The sequence below is a fragment of the Prunus avium genome, chromosome 4 (assembly GCF_965620075.1).
Source record: "Prunus avium chromosome 4, drPruAviu1.hap1.1, whole genome shotgun sequence".
Taxonomy (NCBI): domain Eukaryota; kingdom Viridiplantae; phylum Streptophyta; class Magnoliopsida; order Rosales; family Rosaceae; genus Prunus; species Prunus avium.
In genome coordinates this window covers 19,356,963-19,382,688 of record NC_142287.1, presented here as the reverse complement: position 1 = coordinate 19,382,688, position 25,726 = coordinate 19,356,963, and the positions used below count along the sequence as shown (strand labels likewise).

General features: G+C 37.9%; 3 protein-coding genes, 1 long non-coding RNA gene and 1 pseudogene across 4 annotated transcripts; 2 read left to right on the top strand and 3 right to left on the bottom strand.

Moving 5' to 3' along the window:
• Positions 1-463: 463 nt before the first annotated feature.
• On the bottom strand, positions 464-3,040 carry LOC110748577 (cell division cycle protein 48 homolog pseudogene; annotated as a pseudogene).
• Positions 3,041-6,319: 3,279 nt separating this feature from the next.
• On the top strand, positions 6,320-11,920 carry LOC110767392 (receptor-like serine/threonine-protein kinase SD1-8). The gene is made up of 7 exons (XM_088252204.1): positions 6,320-7,729; positions 9,916-10,056; positions 10,296-10,489; positions 10,594-10,804; positions 10,887-11,124; positions 11,209-11,359; positions 11,473-11,920. Exons 1-7 carry the CDS (start codon positions 6,322-6,324, stop codon positions 11,788-11,790), a joined length of 2,661 nt encoding a protein of 886 aa, XP_088108330.1. The 5' UTR covers positions 6,320-6,321; the 3' UTR covers positions 11,791-11,920.
• Positions 11,921-12,286: 366 nt separating this feature from the next.
• LOC148294977 (uncharacterized) lies at positions 12,287-18,859 on the top strand. Its single transcript, XR_015835299.1, has 3 exons — positions 12,287-12,551; positions 12,983-15,168; positions 17,932-18,859. It is a non-coding gene; the product is annotated as an uncharacterized LOC148294977 (long non-coding RNA).
• Positions 12,870-18,667, bottom strand: LOC110767394 (cytochrome P450 71D11). The gene is made up of 3 exons (XM_088252205.1): positions 17,888-18,667; positions 15,082-15,210; positions 12,870-13,598 (listed from the first exon to the last, which is right to left on the bottom strand). Exons 1-3 carry the CDS (start codon positions 18,665-18,667, stop codon positions 12,969-12,971), a joined length of 1,539 nt encoding a protein of 512 aa, XP_088108331.1. The 3' UTR covers positions 12,870-12,968.
• Positions 18,860-20,659: 1,800 nt separating the features above from the next.
• On the bottom strand, positions 20,660-24,162 carry LOC110767390 (cytochrome P450 71D9-like). The gene is made up of 2 exons (XM_021970914.2): positions 23,175-24,162; positions 20,660-21,728 (listed from the first exon to the last, which is right to left on the bottom strand). The coding sequence occupies exons 1-2, from the start codon at positions 24,081-24,083 to the stop codon at positions 21,093-21,095; spliced, it is 1,545 nt and encodes a 514-aa protein (XP_021826606.2). The 5' UTR covers positions 24,084-24,162; the 3' UTR covers positions 20,660-21,092.
• Between the last annotated feature and the right edge of the window lie 1,564 nt (positions 24,163-25,726).

The window sequence follows — 25,726 nt, the reverse complement described above, 5'->3', positions numbered from 1 at the left end:
GGCGTTTTTTTTCCCCAATTTCTTTCATGCCTTCTCTAGCTTCGTGGTTTCTTTTTTCTTCCTTTTCTTTTCTTCATGTTTAACAAACCTAAGTTTTGCAAACTATGCTGAGAGAAGAGTATATAGCTTAGTTGTATGTCTTAAATCCTTGAACTTGAAAGTGACTAGAAATTTATACTCATCTATACTAAAAGCTTAAAAGGTAATTTGATGAATGAAGTTAAAATGATGACATAGGATGTTTAAGCCATTTGTGCAGTAAAAGAAGTTATTGGACTCCATCTGAATGAAATTATTGTTAGTAATTATAAGACAAAACCACAGAGATTTGATCCAAAAAGTAGATAAAATCAGTTTGTATTTCTAGCTACAAATACAACAAGAAAAGACAGAATAAAAGAAAAAACACAATCAAACCAAATCATATGTTATGCTGTCATCAACCAGCTCAAAATTCATCTACGAGTTTTCTCTCTAAAGCAAAACTGGAATTCAAACACGAAAAAGACGGGAAACAAAACGATCCTAACTGTTTAAGTCATCTTCATCAGCCCCAGCAGAAGCAGTTGCAGAAGGGTCATATCCAGCAGCTCTGTCTGCAAACCTGAATTCTGTTCCCAACCCTCTTGACTGCTGCAATGTCTGAGAAAATGCCTGGTATTTATGGATATCAGCATCACTAACACTCCTACGAGCATACTTCATTGATTCCTCGAAATGAGCTGCCTTGATCTCTGCTACTTCATCATCAACATCCTCCTCCATAGCCTTAGGGTTCTCATTTTTCCTCCTATCCCTCACAATATCCTTCTCAATGTTTTCTCTAATGGCATATTTGCACGCACGCTGGCATATTTCTGTTATATCAGCACCACTAAATCCTTGGGTGTACTTGGCAAGGGCTCTGATGTCCACATCTTTGGAAACAGGAGATTTCCTCAAGCAAGCCCTGAATATTTGATAGCGAGATTCTTCGTCAGGGAGAGGGATGTAAATCAACTGATCCAGACGGCCTGGACGTAGAAGTGCAGGGTCTATAATGTCAGGTCGGTTGGTGGCCCCGATAACGAAAACAGTTTTCTTTGCAGACATTCCATCCATTTCTGTAAGGAGTTGGTTCAGTACCCTATCAGTAGCACCCCCAGCATCGCCTACGCTGCTACCTCTCTGTGTAGCAATGGAATCAAGTTCATCAAAGAACAGGACACATGGAGCAGATCCACGGGCCTTGTCGAAAATTTCTCGTACATTGGCCTCGCTCTCTCCAAACCACATTGTAAGCAATTCAGGTCCCTTGACACTGATGAAGTTTGCTTGACACTCATTGGCAATAGCTTTGGCGAGAAGCGTTTTGCCACATCCAGGAGGGCCATAGAAAAGAACTCCCTTTGAGGGTGACATTCCAAATTTCTCAAATTTCTCAGGATGCTCCACTGGATATTGAACCGTCTCTTGAAGTTCCCTCTTTACATTCTCGAGACCTCCGATATCTTTCCAACTAACATTCGGCACCTCAACAACTGTTTCACGAAGAGCAGATGGGTTGCTTGAGCCAAGAGCCGTCTGCAAGTGCTCGTTTGTAACTGCCATTGAATTAAGTATCTCGGCATCTATTTCCTCATCTTCTAAGTCAATCACATCCATCTTCTCTCTGATGCATTGAAGTGCAGCCTCAGTACACAAAGCAGCTAGATCAGCACCAACATAACCATGTGTGTCCTTAGCTATCTTTTCTAAATTAACTTCTTCAGCAAGCTTCATGTTCTTGGTATGAATACGCAGAACCTCAAGACGCCCAACTTCATCTGGCACACCAATATCTATTTCCTTATCAAATCTTCCAAACCTTCTGAGAGCTGGATCAATGCTATTTGGACGATTTGTAGCCCCGATAACAATTACATGCGCACGGGATTTTAGTCCATCCATGAGTGTCAGGAGTTGGGAAACAATCCTCCTCTCAACTTCTCCATTTGTCTTGTCTCTCTTCGGAGCAATTGAATCGATCTCATCAATAAAGATGATTGATGGTGCATTCTTCTCTGCTTCCTGAAAAGCTTTCCTGAGATTGCTTTCACTCTCCCCAGCCAGTTTCGACATGATTTCTGGTCCATTGATGCAGAAAAAGAATGCCCCAGTCTCATTAGCCACAGCACGGGCAATTAGAGTCTTACCAGTTCCAGGAGGTCCATACAACAGAATACCCTTGGGTGGTTTCACACCAATTATCTTAAACAGCTGAGGATGCCTCAGCGGCAGCTCCACTGACTCGCGAATCTGAGCCATCTGTTTCCTTACTCCACCAACATCATCATATCCAACCTCATCTAATGACCTCTCCTCATCCTCCCTTCTCACAGGCTCCCCGTCACAGAAGATTTCGGTGTCGGGCGCCATCACGCAGTACTCAGGAGGGTCAGTGTCGACAACCTTGAACTCCACACTCCTCATCCCTCCTCTCACAAGGAAGAGATCACCCTTCCTCATGGGTCGGTAGGCCTCGAAAAAATAAGGTCTCAAATATGTATCAAACAGATTTCCAGTGACCCCTTGGATACTGTCATCCACAGGAAGTACGTGAACACGTTTTCCATACTTGACATCAGCGCATTGGTAAACAGAAACGACATCTCCAAGCCTAACCCGTAGGTTGCTTCTGACAACCTTGTTCATCCTTATCTTTGGTTCCTCACATTTGTCATCAGCAACTACAATGCAGACTGTGTCCTTCCTTTTCTTTCCCTTGATCAAGATTGTGTCCCCACGAAATAGCTGGAGCCTGTCCATAGACTCTGGGTGGAGCGTGACAACAGAGTTGTCGTCATGGATAGCTTCATCCACAACAAGGCGATTCACAGCCTTCTTGCGGTCAAGGATTGCCGTAGTGAAGTCCCTCTTTGAACCCCCAGCGTCCGAAGATTGATGAGCTTTGTTGTTCATCGTAACGAGGAAGCAGAAGATCGAAGAAGATGAAGCGAGAGAGTTTGAGGGTTTTTCTCAATGGAAGAATGCAAATAAAGAAGCAGAGAGAAAACAGAGAGCAGAATAGCTAAAAGCAATGTGGTGGGTTGTGTTGTGTTGTGAACTTGTCATATTTATGGGCGAGGGAAACTTTTTCTTGTTAGGAAAGGTTTCCTAGTGTTTCTGTAAACATTTTGCACTTTTTCCAAGATAATTTTCCTGCTTGAATATAATTTCCGTATTCAATAAGGACATAGACCAGTTTCCTAATTGAATTAATGTCCATCCCAAAGATTCCTAATTGACATAGGTCTACATATTGAGTCCCTGTAGTTTGCTGTTTTACATTTAAAAAGGACTTATAATTTTAATTTTGTCAATCAAAATTTTTATAGTACTTCAATTAATAAGTAGCCTCTACGTCCGGTATGTTTTATTTTTTAATGTTTTCAATTATATCTATCAAGAAATGTTTTTTTTTTTTGCCAACGAGGTCTAGCTTAGTAAAAAAGGACTTTGACTTGCAGACCAATGGTCTCAGGTTCAAATCCCCATGAAAAAACCAAGAAATTTTGACATATAAACGCTAAAAGCTATAAATTGAAGGGAAAACCCCAAAAATGACATGATGTGTGAAATATCATTATTATCTTTGCATTATGATTTTTAGAAGAAAGAAAACTCTGATGGTAGTGTTGTAATCTTTAGGGTTTTCAAGGCTTGTATGGTATATTTGGTCCATTTGAAAAGTCAAAATGGGTTTTTTCTCAAGGTACCGTATGGTTTTGTCCTAAAAAAAAATCGCATGGCTTTTCTATATTTTAGGCCCTACTTATGGGCTTACATGTGAAAAACCCTTATTATTTCATGTGCTTAGAGCCCAAGTTAGGAAGGGAATTACAGCAGCTTCTACAATGAAGAGTTTAAAGTGAGGAGCTTATTTGAGGGTTTCAATCCCACCATCAAACCATTTAAAATGTTTAAGTCCATTGATTTTCTCACATTTGTTGATAGTAAGATTGAACCTCTCAAATAAGCTCCTCACTCGAAACTCCTTATTATAGCATTTCGGGGAATTTCGCATTAGTTTTCAGTTGCAGCAATCTCAATTGGTACTACGAACTGAGTACAGCAAAATGAATTTCACAGAACCTTTATCATCAAACTTTATAACACACATAGATTAACTTTAATGAAGCTTTTAAACAAAGAGAAAGGAAATAAGCAGCAAATGATCTTCGCCTGACAACAGGAACAAAAATATTTCAGAAAAGAATTGCACGTCATAGTCCAGTTTTTGTAGAAGATCAAAATGCTAGCTCACAAGTTTCTTCATTATTTTTCTCAAATCTTATCTGAAAATTGCATGCTGCAATATGCCCTACTAATTTATCATATAACAGATAATTATATTTGAGACTTAACCTATATAACAGTTGCTGAACTTTTCCCCATCAGTCAAATTCCAGAAACCCAAACGTTATATTTTTGGTAGCCAATATAATTCTTTAATTAGAAAAGAAAAGAACTAACTCATTTCTTTTCTATTTGCTTATATAGAAAATATAAATTAAATACAAAGTTTGAGACATTTTCGAACAAGGCGGTACTTGATTTATTTCTTTTGAATTTTTTAGGATCACCTTTAAAATGAATGATTTCAATCATCATACGATATTATAGAAGAATAAAAAAAGAGGGAGAAAGTAGAAGAAGAAAGTACAAATTTATGATAGTGGCTAGGATTCTCCTAATTAAGAAAAACACGAGTTTTGAACTTAAATAAGATTGTTTATTGCAGATTGGGTTATGTCAGTTAGTCAAGGCAATGTAGAATATATCGCCCTTGTCCGAAAAAAAAAGATTGTTTGGTTGGTCAATGACGAGTACTGAAATAAAACATAATTCAGATGGTTCTAAAATTTTATAAAAATCAATGACTTTGATGGTCAATAACATAATAAAGGAAGATTCAAAATCATTGATCACGACCAAAATCTTAAATTTTGATTATGATAAACAAAACTAAAATATGATTTCTGAATTTAAATAAGAAATGCATGATTCTTCTGATAAGGACCTAAACTAATAAAACATATTCCATATGAAAAATGACAAAAATACAATTCATTTGATGGTGAATGACATAATATAATTTGACCAAAAAAAGGAAGAAGAAGACATAATATAAAGAACATGTGCACCACGACCAGGGTCTCCCTGTGCGGAAAATCGTCTACCTTTTATCTATACAATATCAATGAGTCTGGTGATTCTATATATATATATATATTGATGATATGAAGGGATTATTTACATTCACAATTTCTACGAAATTTTTTCTTTTTAATTTTTACGTAACACTTTGAAATTATATGAATACACTTTTTGAAGCTCCAAATATTTTGCAAACATAAATTTGCAGATATGGGCTGAACCAAGTTGGCTAAAACGAATGTGCTCCCCACTCTGTACCCAAATTCGAATTCTCATTGTCCATAATTTAAATTAGGATATTAAAATAGAATATCGTTCATATAAAAACACTCAATAAATCTGAAACACCGCTATCGAATGTGAATAGAATTTATGGTAATACAACAATGTGATGCAAACTTATGCCAACTATATTAGATTAGTAAAACAAATCTGGTCAAACATACAAAATTTGACCAATGGAAACTGTGAACGTTTTGGCTCATCCTCATCACAGTACGTTTTGCCTTTTGGCTTGGAATCTAGTACATGGTTGACCCAAAAAAAAAAGATGAGACTTGCATCCGCACGTAGCTCCAAATTTCCACACACACTATCATCAACCAAATCGAAAGGTGGGCGAAAAATGCGGTCTATTTTAGATGATGATAAGAATGGCATGTTGAGGCCTAGATTTGTTTTTTTGTAGTTTCTTTGGTTTGAAAAGAAAGGCGGGTAGGTTTAAAGATGCCATCCATAGTTGGGGTCCATCCAGGACCACCTCATGATTCAGACCAAAAAAATAAAAAAAGTGGGTAAAAATAATAAAGACAAACCCGACAAGGCTACTTAGAGCATTTCCACCCCGTTGTGAAATGGCAAATTACAAGGGTAAGTTAGGGTTAATTCACCGCACAAAGTGTATTGTGAAAATGTTGAAATGATATGTTAGGGTTTGGTTGTTTTGTATCGTGATTGACTCTGAAAAGTGGAGGGTAAAAAAAAGAAAAAATTAACTCAATCCAGGTAAATTGGGAAACTACAAGTAACTCAATAAAAATATCCTCTTAAGCTGGTTGTGTTCAAACTACAAAGAAACAAGAGAGACCAAAAGAAACATACAAAAAAGCCAAAGTCAACATCTCTCTTTCTCTTCACCTATCAATGAACACCAAATGTCTTCCACGTGAAAAAAAAACAAACCCAATGACCAAATGCCGTCCTCATATGCTTTCTTCCCCAACAGAAGCCTCCTCATTTTGTGAAACAATGAGAGCTTCAACAAAGCACCGATTCTGCTCCTCCATTCTCAGCCTCACTTTACTCACTTTCTTCTCACTTGCCACCTCCAAAGACACCTTGTCTTCCACTCAATTCCTCCAAAACAACCAAACCCTTTTCTCCGCCGGCGGCGTCTTTGAGTTGGGCTTGTTCAAGCCAGGCACAACTTCAGGTTGGTACTTGGGAATTTGGTACAAAAATATCCAAGAAAAAACAGTTGTTTGGGTAGCAAACAGAGACAACCCAATTTCAAATTCATCCTCAGCAACACTCAAAATTGGTGACCATGGCAACCTTGTCCTTCTTGATGGTGAAAATGGAAACATCACATGGTCCTCCAATGAAACCCAAGCTAGGAACCCAATTGTTCAGCTTTTAGATTCCGGCAATCTGGTCCTCAGAGATGGGAATTTAAACCGAAACGGCCCGAAAGACCAGTTCCTCTGGCAGAGCTTTGATTACCCAACAGACACTCTTCTGCCAGATATGAAGTTGGGGTGGAACTTAAGCTCAAACTTGGACAGGTACATAACCTCATGGAAAAGCACAGAAGACCCATCAACAGGTGACTTTTCTTTCACGCTAGACTACCGCGGTTTCCCGGAGGTTTTCCTGAGAAACAAACAGAGTATAACGTACCGAAGCGGCCCCTGGAACGGGGAGAGGTTCAGCGGTGTGCCGGAGATGGCACTTTTAGACGGTCTCCAATTCAATTTCGTGGCCAATTCAGAAGAGGTCTACTACTCTTTTTCGGTACGCAACAATTCAGAGTCGTTTTATTCACGATTGATTGTGAACCCAAGTGGGGAGCTTCAACGCCTGACGTGGATCGAAAGTAGAAACATTTGGAACAAATTTTGGTACGCCCCAAAAGACCAATGCGACTATTACAGGGAGTGTGGTCCGTACGGCATTTGTGACTCAAATGCTTCTCCGGTTTGCAAGTGCTTGAAGGGTTTTGAGCCCAAGAACTTGCAGGCGTGGGATTTGAGGGATGGGTCTGATGGGTGCGTGAGGAAAACGGATTTGGAGTGTTCGAAGGACAAGTTTTTGGCTCTGGGGAAAATGAAGCTGGCGGATAGCGGCGGCGCTTTTGTGGACATGAACATGAGCCTGGAGGCGTGTAAGAAAAAGTGTTTGGAGAATTGTAATTGCACGGCGTATTCCGACGCGCGGATATCAGTTGGAGGAGGCTCAGGCTGTGCCATGTGGACAGGGGAGCTCTTGGACATGAGGCAATATGCAGAAGGTGGACAACATTTCTATGTGAGATTGGCAGCTTCTGAACTAGGTACCTTCCCCTTTTTCTTTATTTTTCATTGTTAGGAAAATATGTTTTTTAGTCTATATGTTTTGTCTCTATTTTAATTTTGGTCACAGTGTTTGATTTTGTTAGGAATTTTGGTCACTCACATAATTAATTAGATAAAATCCATATTTTCAATTCGAGAAAAAGACTATTTTTAAACCCTTACTAATCGCACTTACATCCAAGAACGTAAAGCCTTATACATGTATCGTTTTGTTTTTATGCAAGTGATATTGTTGGAGAATCTCAAATATAGAATAACTACTCGTAATCACTTAAATTACAAGTCTCTTACTATGCATGCATCGTTTTGTAGTTGTGTATCATTTTCGGGGGTAATTAAAGTTTATGTCGAGTGTGCTAGGATATCATATGATTATCCGACGAGTGAGAACGACCAAACCCCAACAAACGAGAGAGAGAGAGAGGAAATTCGCGTCACAGGTGTGAGTGAGGTGTCTATATGTACTATTAGCTATTATTATATGTCAATTTTCATGCTTCAAGTCTGCATCATGTGTTATGCATTTGTTTGGTGGTAGTGGTTCTTCTTCGTGAAGACAGCTTCACTCTTTTTCCTCAATTAGAATTTCTATTTGATTCTTTTTTAATTGGGAGATTCAGTATTATACCTAATATTGAGGCCTAAATTATAAAAAAACTCCTATATAAAATCGACTTTAGAAACACATTCAAAACCCATTTACAACCTAATAAATTCAATTGGGTCAGTTGTCATTTTTTATGTTTGTTTATAAAAATTAAATGATATGGAGTTTGTCTATATTTTTTTTTTTTTTTTTGATACGAGAGTTTATCTATATCATTACTATTAAAAATGAATATATAACTAAATATCTCTTTTTAATTTTTAGTGCCGTTATTAACCATCCCCCACCCCAACAAGAAAAATTAAGAAAAGAGCCTTGGACAAACGGCCGTCATTATTTCTTTTTACTGCTTTTTCAGACGATCACATGGCACCTGGTATACTAAACAATGTTTTAGGTAGCTCTTGGTTCAAAATTTAGGGCTAGTGGGCCGACATTTTTGACTTGGTTAGGTTTTCTTGGGCCACCGGTCCTTATCAATCTTCGCTGTGCGAAATTAGTAATACAGCGGCAGATGGCCTGAATTTTTCAGGCGGGACAATAATGCTGTGGGGTTCCACTCAAGAATTTAGTCAAGGTAAAATTAGACCTTTTGATTAAAAAGTCCAATGTGGTGTAATTTATGTTAGGAATTTTAACAAAAAATTGTGAAATATTCAATTTGAAGTGCGAATGGAGAACGATGAGTGCAAAATTGCTAATCTAAATTTACGAGCCGATATTTCTTTTGAGTAGGGGCGAAACCACAGTCAAGGCTGTGGTGGGCTATAGCCTAAATCAGTTTTGAAGATAAAACAATAATTAACTTATATTTATATGGCCCACTAAGGGAAGTTTGCTGCCTTTTGATTTTTTCACCACGAAATGTGCTGCCTTTTTTTATATATTTTTTTTGCAAAGTCTATTGTCATTTTTTTATATGCTGCCTTTCTTTTTAATGTGAAATTATCTCCTGTCTATTTTTATTTTTTTTGTGAAATTATCTATTGCCTTGGCAAAAGGTTTTTGAAGAAAAAAAAAAACCTATATTGCCTGTGTTTTTTATTTTTATATAAATATATTAGAGATGTAATAGTTCCTCAAGTGATTTGTGTCATCTCTCCTTCGGTCCTTCCCATTAGTTGCATCTTTCTTCGTTGCGGCCTCTGTTTTTCTCCACAAAATATTAACAACTTTAGTGCAAAGTGTAAAATTGTGGGTGCTATGGTCCAAAATATGTAGGAGCTTTAGGTTTAGTACTTGTCTCATGTCAAAGGTCTATCAATCTTTCCATTTCATGAATGCTCTTAGTTGTTCACCAATTAATGCTGCAGATATGTGGGCCAAATTGCCCGTGGTTAGGTATGATTTGTCACATCTATTTGGAGGGACCCTCCTTGGGATATTTTGGTAGCATGGTTTTCGTGCACATTTCTAATGTTATGCCACATGCATATCTGAAGAACATTCCAATCTCCACCTTAGATCCAAATAGGACGCTTACTAAAGTGAAGAAATATACATTTTGTAAGAACATCAAATATGATCACTAACTATGTACAGTAATGTTCATTTCAGATGGAGATGGGAAAACGAAACGATTAATCATGATTGTAGGCATTGTAGTTGGTATTGGCATTCTGCTAGCAGGACTTGCTATCTGTTTTGTATGGAGGAGGAAATTGGCTATTATGAACCGAGGAAGGATAGAACAAAAAGGTACTACCAAGTAACTTCTACATACTCAACAATCGTAAAGATTATCTGGAATCAATACCAATTTACAGTCTCGAGTACATTGTTGATATTTGATAATGTCGACCAAATATCTCGTCAAACATCGACAATGTACTATGTATTGTAGATTGGTACCTAGTACCAGCCAATCACTCCCCATTCAACCATGAAGCTCAAAACTTTGATATTGAGGTACAAGTTTTTTGCTTACTTATGAACAGGTCCTAATGAAAGAAGCCAGGATTTTCTGCTAAATGGGGTTGTTATCACAAGTAAGAAGGAGAGCTACTCAGGTGAAAGGGGCAATGATGAGCTAGAGTTGCCATTGCTTGATTTTAGCACTGTAGCAGTGGCTACGGATAACTTTTCTGATGAAAATGAACTGGGACAGGGTGGTTTTGGTTGTGTTTACAAGGTAAGAACATTTTGTTTAAAATCAATCACCCGATCATACATACATTAAACAAATTGCAGAAGCAACGTGGGACAGATTTAGTAATGTGGTTAATCCAATTGCAGGGTACGTTGGTAGAAGGTGAAGTAGTTGCCATCAAGAGACTTTCGAAGAACTCTGGACAGGGAACTGAAGAATTCAAAAACGAAGTGAAGTTAATCGCAAGGCTTCAGCACCGAAATCTTGTCCGACTGCTTGGTTGCTGCATTGATATGGATGAAAAGATGCTGATTTATGAATACATGGAGAACAAAAGCCTGGATTCTGTTTTGTTCAGTGAGTGCCTTGCTCAACTACATCTTAGTTTAATAACCAAGCTTGAGATGGAACTAAAAAAAGTTGATGATAACTGTTGCAGGTGAAGCAAAAAGGTCTATGCTGGATTGGCAAAAGCGTTTCGAGATTATTTGTGGGATTGCTCGAGGACTTCTTTATCTTCACCAGGATTCTAGATTTAGAATTATTCATCGGGATCTCAAGGCAAGCAATGTTTTGCTTGATGGAGAATTGACCCCAAAGATTTCGGACTTTGGAATGGCTAGAATATTTGGTAGGGATCAGACAGAAGCCAATACCAGAAGAGTTGTGGGAACATAGTAAGTACCAACGCCCTGCATATACAATAAGCTTTCTATTTTTCTGACCATATATGCTGATTTCACTTTATTGGCGATCTGCAGTGGATATATGTCTCCTGAATATGCCATGGACGGGCTCTTCTCGATCAAGTCTGACGTCTTTAGTTTCGGTGTTCTAGTGTTGGAGATCATTAGTGGTAAAAAGAACAGGGGATTTTATTACTCAAACAATGAGCTTAACCTCCTAGGACATGTAAGTAAAAAAAGGCACAATCTAGAAAAAAAAACTTTAGATTTCATTTCATTTCATGCCTATGCATCACTAGATTCACTGCTAACAGAAAAAATGACTTGGAACTTTTGCAGGCTTGGAAGCTATGGACAGAAGGAAGGGGGTCGGAAATAATTGATCCCTCAGTTGGGGATTCGTGTTCCCCCTCCGAGGTGTTGAGATGCATGCAAGTTGGACTTTTATGCGTCCAAGAGCGTGCGGAAGATAGGCCTACAATGTCGTCTGTGGTTTTAATGTTGAGTAGTGAAACTGCAACAATGCCTCAGCCTAAAAACCCTGGTTTTTGCCTAGAAAGGAATAAAAATCCAGTTGAAACAGATTCTTCCTCTAGCAAGCAAGACCAATCCTGCACTGTAAACCACGTAACAGTCACAATGCTGGATGGTAGGTAGGTAGGTAGTGAAAGCTATCACCTCATCAAATCATGTTTGTATATCTTACAAAATCCCAATTTTCTGATTGATCAAAGTTATACATTTTAATGTAAAATTTTTATTTATATATGGATCAACTTTGAAGATATATTCTTGCTAGCTTGAATTGTTACCAAATCAACCCAAAACAATAAAACCTCCATTTGGATGGTAGTGAAATAATATTGGGTGGCAAGGGGCTAGTTACTTAAGTGGTTAATTGATTTACGAGTCATTTAGCTCATGTGATCGAGGAAAAAAATATTTCCATTTTTTTTCTTCTTGTTTTGGACTCCTAAAATTTAATTAGTAGGGGGCTTCTCCAATGCGAACTCTAAGATGCGAACTCGTTGCGAACTTTTGTTTTTAACCGTTGGAAGAAGAGCGAAAAGAAAGAAAATAAAGCCACACAAGCCATCCAACGGTTAAAAACAAAAGTTCGCAACGAGTTCGCATCTTAGAGTTCGCATTGGAGAAGGCCCCTTAATTAGTAAGCCTTGGAATGCAAGTCCATTCACAAAATAATTCCCGTTGTCTCACCACTTTCACCAAAATTCCTAAACTTTGCAACACTACAAAACCCGCTTGCTCAACAAATTTTGAAGCCTTTTGGCCGTGAATTTCCAACAAATTGGTACAAATTCTAAACCGGAAAATATGCAGAGCCCACTGACCACTGTCCTCCAAAATCCCCAGGTGGTTAGAGTGAAGCTGCAACGCCGCGTGCCTCCTCTGTTCTGGTAATCGACTATAATATTGTTCTTTTTGTCTTTTTTTTTCTTCTGGTTAACATCAGGATATAAACCAAAATACCAAAAAATCAGAAAAATAGAACAAAAAGAACCCTAAAATATCCAAACCCAGCACTGATTAGGCATGTAAAACTACGAAATTGAGTTTTGGGAATTACCCATCTGTGCAAATATTCAGCTCTGTCTGTTCATTTAATTCTCCGAATGAGTATGGTATTTGTGTTTCTTCAGATATGCTCATGATGATAGAAAACGCATTAATGTGCATGGTTCTTAACTCAATTGGATTTGCACAAGTCTCTGATTTTTATACTCTGACTAGGCATTGTAGTTCTTACAACATTGGATAACATAAGCCAACAACGATTACTCTGGAATAAATACAAACAGTTAACTATCTCATAGTTAGGATTTTTCAGTAGGCGGAGGATGATACGAAATGGGAATCAAGTGCAGATCTTGTTTTCTTCGGACTGCAATGCCGAAGGCCTCAGTCATGTCCAGGTCTTCATGCTTCATCCCGTCGGGGAGTTTCCAATCAAAATGGTATAACAAGAATGCAAGTGGAAGTTCAACGTTGGCAAGACCATATGATATGCCAGGGCATATCCTCCTTCCAGCACCAAATGGGATATATTCAAAGTGTGTTCCCTTGTAGTCAATCGAGCTATCGAGGAACCTATCGGGATTAAAGCGCTCAGGCTCATTCCAGTAATTGGGATCTCTACCAATTGCCCATGCATTCACAATTACCTTGGATTTCACAGGTATTTCGTATCCATCAATCTCGCATTTCTCTCCGCATTCTCTTGGAAGTAACAGGGGAGCCGGGGGGTGTAACCTGAGCGTCTCCTTAATAACCAAGTTCAAATATTTCATCTCTCTAATGCATGTTTCATCTATCTGTCCTTTTCTATTAAACACTTCCCTCACTTCATTCTGTGCCGTTTCCATTACTCTTGGAGTTTTTATCATTTCTGTTATTGCCCAATCTACAGCTGTAGCTGATGTCTCACTCCCAGCAGAAAACATATCCTGAAAGTGATTAATTGATTAAATGATCAAAAACTAGTTTTTCTCTATGAATTGTCAAAGAATTCTAAGTAAAGAGAAAAAGAACTATATTCCTAAACCCAACATAAATAATCTTAAATGATAAAAAAACAAGTTATAAATGTTGACTGTTAAGAGTACCTTAAATATCAGGGACAGATTATGGAGAATAACAGACACATGTGAAATACTCTCATCAGTAAATCACACATCATGCAAATGCTGTACATTGGAGTTTTAATGTACAGTTAGCATGCAGGAATACTTTTAATCAGCCTTTTCAACTCTATAGTGTGTCATATGGTTTCGACTAAAAGAACTAGTTGTAGAAGTGTTGAATGGCTGAAGGGACTTATGTAAGGTATTAGCTGAACTTGCTTAACTAGGTCATAACCCAAATTTTCAGTGTTTGTAGAGGTAAATCGATGAAAAAGACCAGCCATAATTTTGATGGTGTCCTTGCCAACATTGTTTGAATCATTAAAGACTACACCAGTTGTGGCGTGTCTACTATCCTGTTTTTGCTGTGGTTACTCTTCTAAGGATGAATGTTGAAGGCAATAAAAGGTGCTTATTGAGAAAATGCATAAACTGATTGGGGGTATAATTACCAATATGCTGAGACCCAAGATCCATTCACCATGGTAGCCAGGATTACTTGAGGTGGTCGAGGTGATTCGAAGATATGGTGTCATGGTGAGATATATGTATTTCCATAGTCTGAGGCCTTTTAAGTTTCTGAGGTTCAGTTAAGTCCAAACCAAACGATACTTGACTATGTGGGGACATTACAGGTTGTACCAGAGTCTAAACCAGCCGAAGGTATGTGTCTCTAAAGGGAGTGGATAGTGAGACACAAGATCCTTCGAAGATGTATAGCCAAGATGGTTGAGATGATTGTTAGATAGGGTGAGGTGAGCACAAACATCTATGTGTTGAGTACGCCCACGTTGCTTGGTGGAATACATGTGGACTTAGTATCTTTAATAGTTAGAACTACTTTAAACAATTAAGGGCTGGGTTAAGTCCACAGCAGAAAACATCAGATTGTAGATTGTGGATGCACGGTGCGCAGCATTCTAGCATATAAGTTTTGGGTGATCAAAGTGAGTATTGTTTCATGGAGTTGGACAATATAATTTGTTACAGGGACTTAAATATTTCAAGTTAGACTGCCACAAATATTATGTATATAAAACATGCTAACGGAATCTCATCGCAGGAAAGGCCTTCTCTAGCTGTCTCTTGTTGCAGTTCAGTGTAGTTCTTTTGTTGATGATTATATATAAGTTTATTTTACAAATTATAAATAGTGGTGTATGTGTGTAAAGCTAAGCTAGAAAATCAAATGATAGAAAATGAGTAGAGCCTTGTTCGAAAGGGCCAGGTTCCAGATTGTGAGGTTAAATGCAGGTTTACCAAGTGTTATTAAAACATGATATCAAGAGAAAGTGTGTATACTTACAAAGATAACAGCTTTGATGTTGTCAGTAGTTAGGGAAAACTCAAGCCCACTGCCATGCTCGTGAAATTTAAGGAGAGCATCTACCAGGTCTTCCTCTGCTTCACCCTCGACAATTTTTGTAGTTACCATCATGGTCTTAAATATCGGAGGTATCGGAAGTATCGGAAGTCAGAAAACACGGAAATATCGCAGGAAATATCGGGATATTATCGGTATCGGAAAAAATTGAATAAAAACCACGGAAATTGTAAGAAAAACTTGGAAATTTTTATTGAAACTTTGTAGGATGTTTATTTAGTCAATTATCTATTAGTTTATCACAAAAAATTGGAAGGAAATGCATTGCATGATGGATTTAATTGATTTAAGTTGATTATATAGCGAGCTGGCAAACACCGTAAGTGTAGAAATATGTAGTAATTAATGAAAGAAGATTAAACACACCATAATCATTTATATATAATGAATTACTACAATATTTTACACTTTATACATTGCATGGTAAGATACATGAGTGACTTAGTACCACATAGAGTTCCTATGAGGTTCAAAATTTTCACTATCTTCATCATCTCTATGTGTAGAGTAAGTATATTTTGAAGAGTAGTCATCAAATGATAAATCCCCAAAATAGTTTTCCATATAATTGTTAACATGTCACCCATATGGATCCGAGATTGGTTGACGTTGTCCATAAGCAAAATCATTTGAAGATTGAGTCTCGGATTCTTTCCATGTGTCACTTGATTCCATCCCAACAGGAATGGGATATGAAGGGTAGGGAAATGGTTGGTTATGAGTATAACCATAGTTACTACTTCCTACTCCAACAGAGTCCGAAGTTATAGATAACGAGTCATTTTCTTGACTTGACAATGTCCCCTCGCCTCTTTCTCTACGAGTATAGTTCTTCCCTATGGCGCCAATTCCTGGTCCTGCCCGCCTACTGCCATGGTAGGGTAAGTAAAAGCAGGTGAGTGGTTGAATGGTAGGGTAAGTAATGTAAGTTGAAAAAACGTTGGTGAGTTTTATATTTTATCCATTTTGTAAACCAAGCCAGGAATCCAAAGCTAAGTTTTATATTTTATCCATTTTGTAAAAGCATGTGAGCATTCTGTCGGCTAGACATGCTTTGTTTATTAGCTCAATGAGCTACTTTTGTATTACTCTAGGAGACATGCTTTCCGTAGAGTACCCAAATCAGTTCAATGAGCTACTTCAGTTCTCTACATTTTTTGAGTTTCATATCGGGATATTATCGATAATATCTCGATATATTGACCAAATCATTCATAAAAGTGTTGAAAATATCTTTCCGATATTATCCCGATATTATCGGGATAATATCGGGATAATATCGATATATTGACGATAACTATATGGTTAGTTGTTAAAATATCGGACCCCCAAAAATCAGATATTATCGGGATCATGGTCTTAAATATCGATAATATCCCCGATATTATCCCGATAATATCTGATTTTTGGGGGTCCGATATTTTAACAACTAACCATATAGTTATCGTCAATATATCGATATTATCCCGATATTATCCCGATAATATCGGGATAATATCGGAAAGATATTTTCAACACTTTTATGAATGATTTGGTCAATATATCGAGATATTATCGATAATATCCCGATATGAAACTCAAAAAATGTAGAGAACTGAAGTAGCTCATTGAACTGATTTGGGTACTCTACGGAAAGCATGTCTCCTAGAGTAATACAAAAGTAGCTCATTGAGCTAATAAACAAAGCATGTCTAGCCGACAGAATGCTCACATGCTTTTACAAAATGGATAAAATATAAAACTTAGCTTTGGATTCCTGGCTTGGTTTACAAAATGGATAAAATATAAAACTCACCAACGTTTTTTCAACTTACATTACTTACCCTACCATTCAACCACTCACCTGCTTTTACTTACCCTACCATGGCAGTAGGCGGGCAGGACCAGGAATTGGCGCCATAGGGAAGAACTATACTCGTAGAGAAAGAGGCGAGGGGACATTGTCAAGTCAAGAAAATGACTCGTTATCTATAACTTCGGACTCTGTTGGAGTAGGAAGTAGTAACTATGGTTATACTCATAACCAACCATTTCCCTACCCTTCATATCCCATTCCTGTTGGGATGGAATCAAGTGACACATGGAAAGAATCCGAGACTCAATCTTCAAATGATTTTGCTTATGGACAACGTCAACCAATCTCGGATCCATATGGGTGACATGTTAACAATTATATGGAAAACTATTTTGGGGATTTATCATTTGATGACTACTCTTCAAAATATACTTACTCTACACATAGAGATGATGAAGATAGTGAAAATTTTGAACCTCATAGGAACTCTATGTGGTACTAAGTCACTCATGTATCTTACCATGCAATGTATAAAGTGTAAAATATTGTAGTAATTCATTATATATAAATGATTATGGTGTGTTTAATCTTCTTTCATTAATTACTACATATTTCTACACTTACGGTGTTTGCCAGCTCGCTATATAATCAACTTAAATCAATTAAATCCATCATGCAATGCATTTCCTTCCAATTTTTTGTGATAAACTAATAGATAATTGACTAAATAAACATCCTACAAAGTTTCAATAAAAATTTCCAAGTTTTTCTTACAATTTCCGTGGTTTTTATTCAATTTTTTCCGATACCGATAATATCCCGATATTTCCTGCGATATTTCCGTGTTTTCTGACTTCCGATACCTCCGATATTTAAGACCATGATCGGGATAATATCGGGGATATTATCGATATTTAAGACCATGGTTACCATATCCCTTTGATGTTCTTTGATGATGTTTTCCATTATCCTGTCAGCTTCCTTATGCAGCCTTTCAAGTTTAGGCCTCATTCCACTTAAGAGCTGAAGCAAACTGACAGAAGGAAAAACATCTGCAAGAGCGAAGCCAGACAATGTCTTTACAGCTTCCTTCACAACGTATATGAACTTTTCTTGATCCCTGGTTTTTTTACCAAAGGCTACTCGCGAAGTGACGCTATATGTCGATGAGTAAATTTCCTGAGTAAGATTGATAGGTGATCCTGCTCTTGAGGCAATCCATTGAATGAGATTCACTACCTCTTCTTCTCTAATAGGTCGGAAAGATTGAACACGTTTTGTGCTTAAAAGCTCTAGCGTGCAAATTTTTCGTAGTTGTCTCCAGTATTCACCATATGGTGCAAAGCCAATGTTTGTGCAGCCGTAAGAAAAGATCTTTGCTGCAAGAATAGGGGGCCTTGATGCAAAGATAAGATCATGGGTTTTCATCACCTCTTTGGCAAACTCTGCTGATGAAACTACTACAGTGGAAACTTCTCCAAGCTTCAGGTGCATAAGGGGTCCATATTTCTTGGCCAAGTCTCTTAGTCCATGATGTGGTAGAGAGCCGATGAGCTGGTGTAGGTTTCCGATAAAGGGTAGCTTCCATGGCCCTGGGGGTAGATTTGAAGCAGAGTAATTGGTTTTGCCTCTGATCTTCCCTATTTTCAGTACCATGATCACAAAGAGAGCGAAGGCAAACAGGGCTCGGAAGGAAGGGCATTGAATCTCCATCAGCAAAATGAAGGTTACTTTGGATTATAGTGGCTTTTGGTGAAACTGCATGCGTTTTACATCTATGTATAAGAAATGATGTAGCAATCTTCCTTCTTTTTCTTTCTCTGATGCAAAGATTCTTCCAACTGGTTGATGTCTCTTTCCTGTAATTAAGAATGGTTAAGAGCTTATCTGAAAATGGTTGGTCCTTGTGTCTTGATGATCTTGCTGGTCTGTCTAGGACCCGTGCTGTTTGTGTAAGCCTTATCTTGTAGTTTTTCATTTTTGTTGTGTAGGGCCCCACTTCATGCATGGCTAAGTTCAAAAGTGACTTAAGTTGTCATCTAATCCTACTGCATTTGCAATACCTGCGGCTATTAGATTTTCTACCTGGCAGCCCTACATTCATTGCATGCATTATCACTTTGAGTTGTCATGTATTTATCATGCATTTGCATAGCATATGCTATATTTTAATTGCTGGCAGCGTTACCTTGTTAATGACATGCCAAATTGACAACACATGCATATCTTCTACGCCACAAAACAATTCTCCAATGGGAGCTTTGCTTGTTGCCGACTTACCTTAGTATAAATAGGTCCCTGTCTATCGTTTCTTCACAAATATTAGACGAGTCTTGTGTAATACTAGAGATTGAATGCAGAGCATGCAAAGCGACACTTTTTAGAGAGAGAGTGGTGATGAAATTCTTGGAGGAGATAAAGGGCGTAGTTTGTGTGTTTTCTTAACTTGGAGCTAACTTTGGAATCAAGATAGAATAGAGGGTTCTTGGGGAGCTTTTACGGAGATTGATTTAATTAAATTTTGTGAGCGCTATATTATGCTTAATTTGATTAATGTTCTTGACATTCGCGTTGGCCAGGCGACCTGTCGTTTTTTGCCTAAAGAAGTGAAGTCACGACTTCTCCAGGCGACCGGTTGCTTGGCAAAATGACCGGTTGTAGCGTCAATTAGTCCGTGCGCTGTTTCGACGTTTTGGCGTGTTTGACTTGGTTTTCCTATTCTTTTGGGGGTTTCTAGCCTATTTTAATAGGGTTTTAGTTTCCTATTCCTAGTTAACTTGTAGCAAAAATCCTATGCATTATAAATAGAACTTTTAGGGCTAGGTTAATTGAGAAGAAAGGAGAATTCAAAAGTGAATTTTCAAGGGAGAAACACAAGACAAAATTCAAGGGTGAATTCTTGAGTGTTTATAAGGGCATCAAAGGGTTTGAGCAAGGGTGAGAGAAAAGAGAGTTAGGGTTCTTGTGAGAGTTAAGGGAGTTTAAGTTGTAACAAAAATTGTTCTTACATACTAGTGAATTTCTTGGGTGAATCACCAAGAGGACGTAGCCACGAGGCTGAACCTCTATAAATCTTTGTATTCTTGTGTGTTTGTTTACTCTTTTCGATGTGTGTGTGTGTTTATTCTCTAAGGGGTTTGTGTGTGTGCTGCCGCATAATCCATCAACAACAAGGTCTTGGAGTGTTTCCACACAACAATAACCTTGCTTGACAATTCCTGGAAGAAGTGGTAGTCTTGTACCCATGGAAGGCACAATATTGTTTGGATGTCTTCTTCGATGGGTTTTGCTCAAGAGGAGGCAGCCTCTGAATTTGAAAAATAAAATGAGATGGAAAATAATTCAAAATAAATAGTAGCATCAAAGTTTAAATAGTAATTGATAGTATGGACAAATAAACCTTAGAGAGGTGAACCAACTTCGTGTCATCTTAACTATTATCCTTAATCATCTTAATGATAAAATTTAAAAAATCTAAACCTTTTCCAGTACCATACAATATCCTTGGCCTTGTTGCAAATATGTAGCCTCCATTGACATTAGGGAGAAAGTCATTTTTGGGCCCCCGCTTGCTCAAACAAGTTTTGATGCCTTTTGGCACAAAATGGCACAATCTAAACCGGCATATATGCAGAGCTCACTGGCATTTGACTAAATTGAGGGGTGTTTGGTACCACTGTCCTCCAGGATCCCCATGTGGTTAGAGTGAAGCTGCAGAGTGATTTTTCTGGTTCAGAAGTCCTATACCGCGTGCCCTCTGTTCTGGTGATTGACTATAAAATTGTTATGTGTTTTTTTTTTTCTGGTTAAGATCAGGATATCAACCAAAAAAAAAAAACAAGAGAAGTCCTAATATACCAAAAATAGCAGAAAAGTAGAACAAAACGAACCCTAAATTATCCGAACCCAGCACTGATTAGGCATGCAATTTTACGAAATGGAGTTTTGGGAAACTCTCATCTCATTATGCAGTTTTGGTGTCTGTGTTTCTGCTAATTTGCACATGATGATAGAAAATGCATTAATATGCATGGGTCTTAATTAAATACTGGCACTAGGCCTTGTAGTTCTTACAACATGGGATAACATAAATAAACAACGACGATTACTCTCAGATAAATACAAACAGTTAAGCATCTTATACTTGGGATTTTTCAGTAGGCGGAGGATGATAAGGAATGGGAATCAAGTGCAGATCGTCTTTTCTTTTGACTGTAGCGCCAAAGGCCTCAGTCATGTCCAGGTCCTCATGCTTCATCCCATTGGGGAGTTTCCAATCAAAATGGAATAATAACAATGCAAGTGGGAGCTCAACGTTGGCCAGACCAAATGACACGCCAGGGCACATTCTCCTACCAGCACCAAATGGGATATATTCAAAGTTTGTTCCCTTGTAGTCAATCGATCTATCGAGGAACCTACTGGGATTAAAGCTCTCAGGCTCATTCCAGTAATTGGGATCTCTACCAATTGCCCATGCATTCACAATTACCTTGGATTTCACAGGTATTTCATATCCATCAATCTCGCATTTCTCTCCGCATTCTCTTGGAAGTAACAGAGGAACCGGGGGGTGTAACCTCAGTGTTTCCTTGATAACTAAGTTTAAATATTTCATCTCTCTAATGCATGTTTCATCTACCTGTCCTTTTCTATTAAACACTTCCCTTACCTCATTCTGTGCCATGTTCATTACTCTTGGATTTTTTATCATTTCTGCCATTGCCCAATCTACAGCTGTAGCTGATGTCTCACTCCCAGCAGCAAAAATATCCTGAAAGTAATTAATTTATTAAATGATCAAAAACTAGTTTCCTCTATGAATTGCAAACAATTCTAAGTAAATAGAAAAATATTATAAATAATCTTAAAAGAAGAAACCATTATTCATGTACCCAAGTAAGCTCATTCACAAGTTATAAATGTTGACTCTTAAGAGTGTCTTAAATATCAGGTAATGATTATGGAGAACAATAGACACATGTGAAACATTTCTCATCAGTAAATCACTCATCATGAAAATGCTGCACATTGGAGTTTCAATCAATAGTTTAAGATAATGCGTGATTAGAATGCAGGAAGAATTTTAATCAGCTTTTTCAAGTAGATAAGTTGTTATATGGTTTCGAACAAGAGATATATAGACAGCACAATGTTGTCTCTTACAAAACATATTGTACTTGAAGAACTAGTTGTAGAAGCTTTGGACGGCTGAAGGGAATGATGTAAGGGATTAGCTGAATTTGCTTAACTAGATTATAGCTCAATTTTTTGGTGTCTGTAGAGGTAAGTCGATGAGAAAGACCAGCCATATTTTTTCTGGCGTCCTTGCTAACATTGTTTGAATCTTTGGTGACTACACTACTTGTAGTGTGTCTACAATGCGGTTTGTGCTATGGTTACTCTTCTAAGGATAAATGTTGAAGGAAATAAATGGTACTTTTGTGGTCATCAAGAACCAGAAAATATTACCAGTATGCTGAGACTGATGGAGGGCCATGTGTGGAGACAGCTTGCGAAACTACTTCCAATACCCAATCACTTAATGATTATAGCATAGCAAGGAATAAGCCCAAGACAGAAGCTAGGAAAACTATCAGGTTTCAAGATGAGTATATTCAATAACTTGGGAACTCTACGTTTGTTGGGCTGGGACCTAGGACTTGCTGTCAGTCATTAAATATGATTTTAATCTTCTGTTTGAGATTATCTCCTATAAGTATGTTGTATGGACAACTCTTGTAATCCAAGTTTGAATAAAAAACCATTGAGTTAGCTGTCAAAGCTTCTCTTTTAGCTTGTATCTTGTTATTCCAATCCCAATTCTCTGCAAATTCTAGTTGAACTGCATCAGAGACCCAAGATCCCTTCACCATGGTAGCCAAGTTTACTTGACTTGGAAGATATGGTGAGGTGACACAACTATTGAGTCTCACAATGCCTGGTGAAGTTAAAAGTGAAGTGTCATATCTATATTTCCAAAAGTTTGAGGCCTATTTAAGTTTGTGAGGTGGGGTTAAGACCAAACCAGACAATATTTGACTATTTGGATGCAGATCATTACATGTTGTACCAGAGACTAAACCATCCGAAGGTGTGTGGCTCCAAAAGGTTCGATACCAAAGCAGATAATAGTTTTTTGGAGTAAAAAAAAATTGAAATTTGAAAAAGTGATTTGATTTATTAAAGCATGATATCAAGGGAAAGTGTGTGTACTTACCAAGATAACTGCTTTGATGTTCTCAGTAGTTAGGGAAAACTCAAGCTCATTTCCATGCTCATGAAATTTAAGGAGAACATCTACCAGGTCTTCCTCTGCTTCACCCTCGCCACTTTTTGTAGTTACCGTATCCCTTTGATGCTCTTTGATGATGTTTCCCATTATCCTGTCAGCTTCTTTATGCAGCCTCTCAAGTTTAGGCCTCATTCCACTTAAGAGATGAATCAAACTGACAGAAGGAAAAACATCTGCAAGAGCGAAGCCAGATGCTGCCTTTGCAGCTTCCTTCACAATGTATATAAATTTTTCTTGATCCCTGGTCTTTTTACCGAAGGCAGCTCTCGAAGTGATGGTAAATGCCGATGAGTAAATTTCCTGTGTAAGATTGATAGGTGATCCTGCTCTTGAGGCAATTGATTTAATGAAATTCCGTACCTCTTCTTCCCTAATAGGTCGGTAAGATCGAACACGTTTTGCACTTAAAAGCTCTAGAGTGCAAATTTTTCGTAGTTGTCTCCAGTATTCACCATATGGTGCAAAGGCAACGTTTGTAGAATCGTAAGACAAGATCCTTGTGGCAAGGACATGGGGCCTGGATGCAAAGATAAGATCATGAGTTTTCATCACCTCTTTGGCAAACTCTGCTGATGAAACTACTACGGCGGAAACTTCTCCAAGCTTTAGGTGCATAAGCGGTCCGTATTTCTTGGCCAAGTCTCTTAGTCTATGATGTGGTAGAGAGCCAGCGAGCTGGTGCAGGTTTCCTATAACGGGTAGCTTCCATGGCCCTGGCGGTAGATTTGAGGCTGAGTACTTGGTTTTGCCTCTGATCTTCCCTATTTTCAGTACCGTGATCATAAAGAGCAAGAAGGCTAACAGGACTTGGAAGGAAGGGCACTGAATCTCCATGAGGAAAACAAAGGTTACTTTGGATTATAGTGGCTTTTGGTGAACCTTCATGCATTTGACATCTATGTATAAGAAATGATGTAGCAACCTTCTTCTTAAATTATTATTATTATTATTATTTTATGCAAAGATTCTCTCAACTGATTAGTATCTTTTTCTTGTAATTAATAATATTTAAGAGCTATTTGTCTAAGGATGGTTGTTCTTTGATAGTTGTCTTAAGGTCTAGTATTATTGCTTGAAATAAATATTTTATCACAGGTAGCTTTGGAGCAATCAATTTACTTGAAATAAATAGTAAACAAAACAAAATGTCAATGCTTTGGTCAGATTGCACGGGTTCTAAATCTGATTGGTTTTGACGAAAAAAAAAATCCGATTGGTATCCTTTTCCAGCGGTACTTAATAATTAACAACCTCAATTAACAAAGGTGAGATCGTTTCACATTTTCTATTTTCTTTATTTTCGAAGTATAACTTGGAATCTCGAGGATATATAAATCTTTATTTTCAAAGGGCTCTGCCAAGTGTTTGATTAGTCCAAAATATAGTACATTGCCAAGAGTATAACTTAATAACAGTGGAGTTAAGAATTTGAATTGAATCAATTATTTCTCTTACATTTTAGTAAGCGCAGGTGAAGTCAGACGTTTAGTCATTTCCTATAAGGGGTAGCTTCCATGGCCCTGGGGATAGGTTTGAAGCAGAGTACTTGGTTTTGCCTCTCTTCCCTATTTTATGGACCATGATTATAGGGTTTAGCAAGAAGGCAAACTTGACTTGGAAGAAAGGCCATTGAAGGTCCATGAAGAAATACATGAGAGTTCCTAGTGGAATTGCATGCATTTTTCAATTTTAATTTTTTTTAGTACAACCGATTCGGGGAGGGGGGTTTATACAAACATTCATTGGGTGCCTGGCAATTTCGAACATCTGACCCACATAGGTGGAGGTGGAAAAACTCAATGAGCTATATTCCCTAAAGGATTTAGTTTCCTGTTTATTCGTATTTATTTTCTAGATTTGCTGTATATATTCCTTGTCTCTCAAGGACTTCATTCTTACTTAGAATAGGAAATCCTTTGTGTAGGTACCAAGCAAAGCTTTGTATATAATTATCATACGATTGTTCAATGAAAAGCATTGAGAATATTCCAAACCTTTCATGGTATCAGAGCCTGAGACTCACAGTCCTCGATCCTCCGTTTTTTTCTTGTTCCTCTTTTTTTTTTTTTTTTTTTTTTTTTTTTTTTTTCCGATGCTCTTCGTTTTTTTTTTTTCCCACATCCATGGCCTCTTCTTCTCCGGTTCTTGACATCACGAGTATCAATCACGTTATCTCTATTCGTGTTGTGCATGAGAACTATCCAACATGGCTAGCACAGATTGTTCCTGTTCTTCGCTGCCGTCACTTGCTCTGCTTTGTTGATGGTAGCAGCCCATGTCCTCCTCTAACCATTCTTGATCCCAAGGCTAAGAACGATGATTCTTCTCCTCCGTCTCTCATCCCCAAACCCGAATATGATGACTGGGTCTAGAAAGATTCATCAATGGTTCTCTTCACCATGAGGTCCTTACCACCGTTGCTACCAAAACCACTGGCCTTGACACTTGGGTGGTGCTTGAGACTCATTTCACTTCTC

Coding starts and splice junctions, on each gene's coding strand:
- LOC110767392 (XM_088252204.1), top strand. CDS start 6,322: ATGAACACCAAATGTCTTCCACGTGAAAAAAAAACAAACCCAATGACC. Junction 10,057..10,295: donor AGGAAGGATAGAACAAAAAG/GTACTACCAAGT, acceptor ACTTATGAACAG/GTCCTAATGAAAGAAGCCAG. Junction 11,125..11,208: donor AGAAGAGTTGTGGGAACATA/GTAAGTACCAAC, acceptor GGCGATCTGCAG/TGGATATATGTCTCCTGAAT.
- LOC110767394 (XM_088252205.1), bottom strand. CDS start 18,667: ATGGAGATTCAATGCCCTTCCTTCCGAGCCCTGTTTGCCTTCGCTCTC. Junction 15,211..17,887: donor TCAAAGAACATCAAAGGGAT/ATGGTAACCATG, acceptor TTTAAGACCATG/ATGGTAACTACAAAAATTGT. Junction 13,599..15,081: donor ACATCAAAGCTGTTATCTTT/GTAAGTATACAC, acceptor AATCACTTTCAG/GATATGTTTTCTGCTGGGAG.
- LOC110767390 (XM_021970914.2), bottom strand. CDS start 24,083: ATGGAGATTCAGTGCCCTTCCTTCCAAGTCCTGTTAGCCTTCTTGCTC. Junction 21,729..23,174: donor ACATCAAAGCAGTTATCTTG/GTAAGTACACAC, acceptor AATTACTTTCAG/GATATTTTTGCTGCTGGGAG.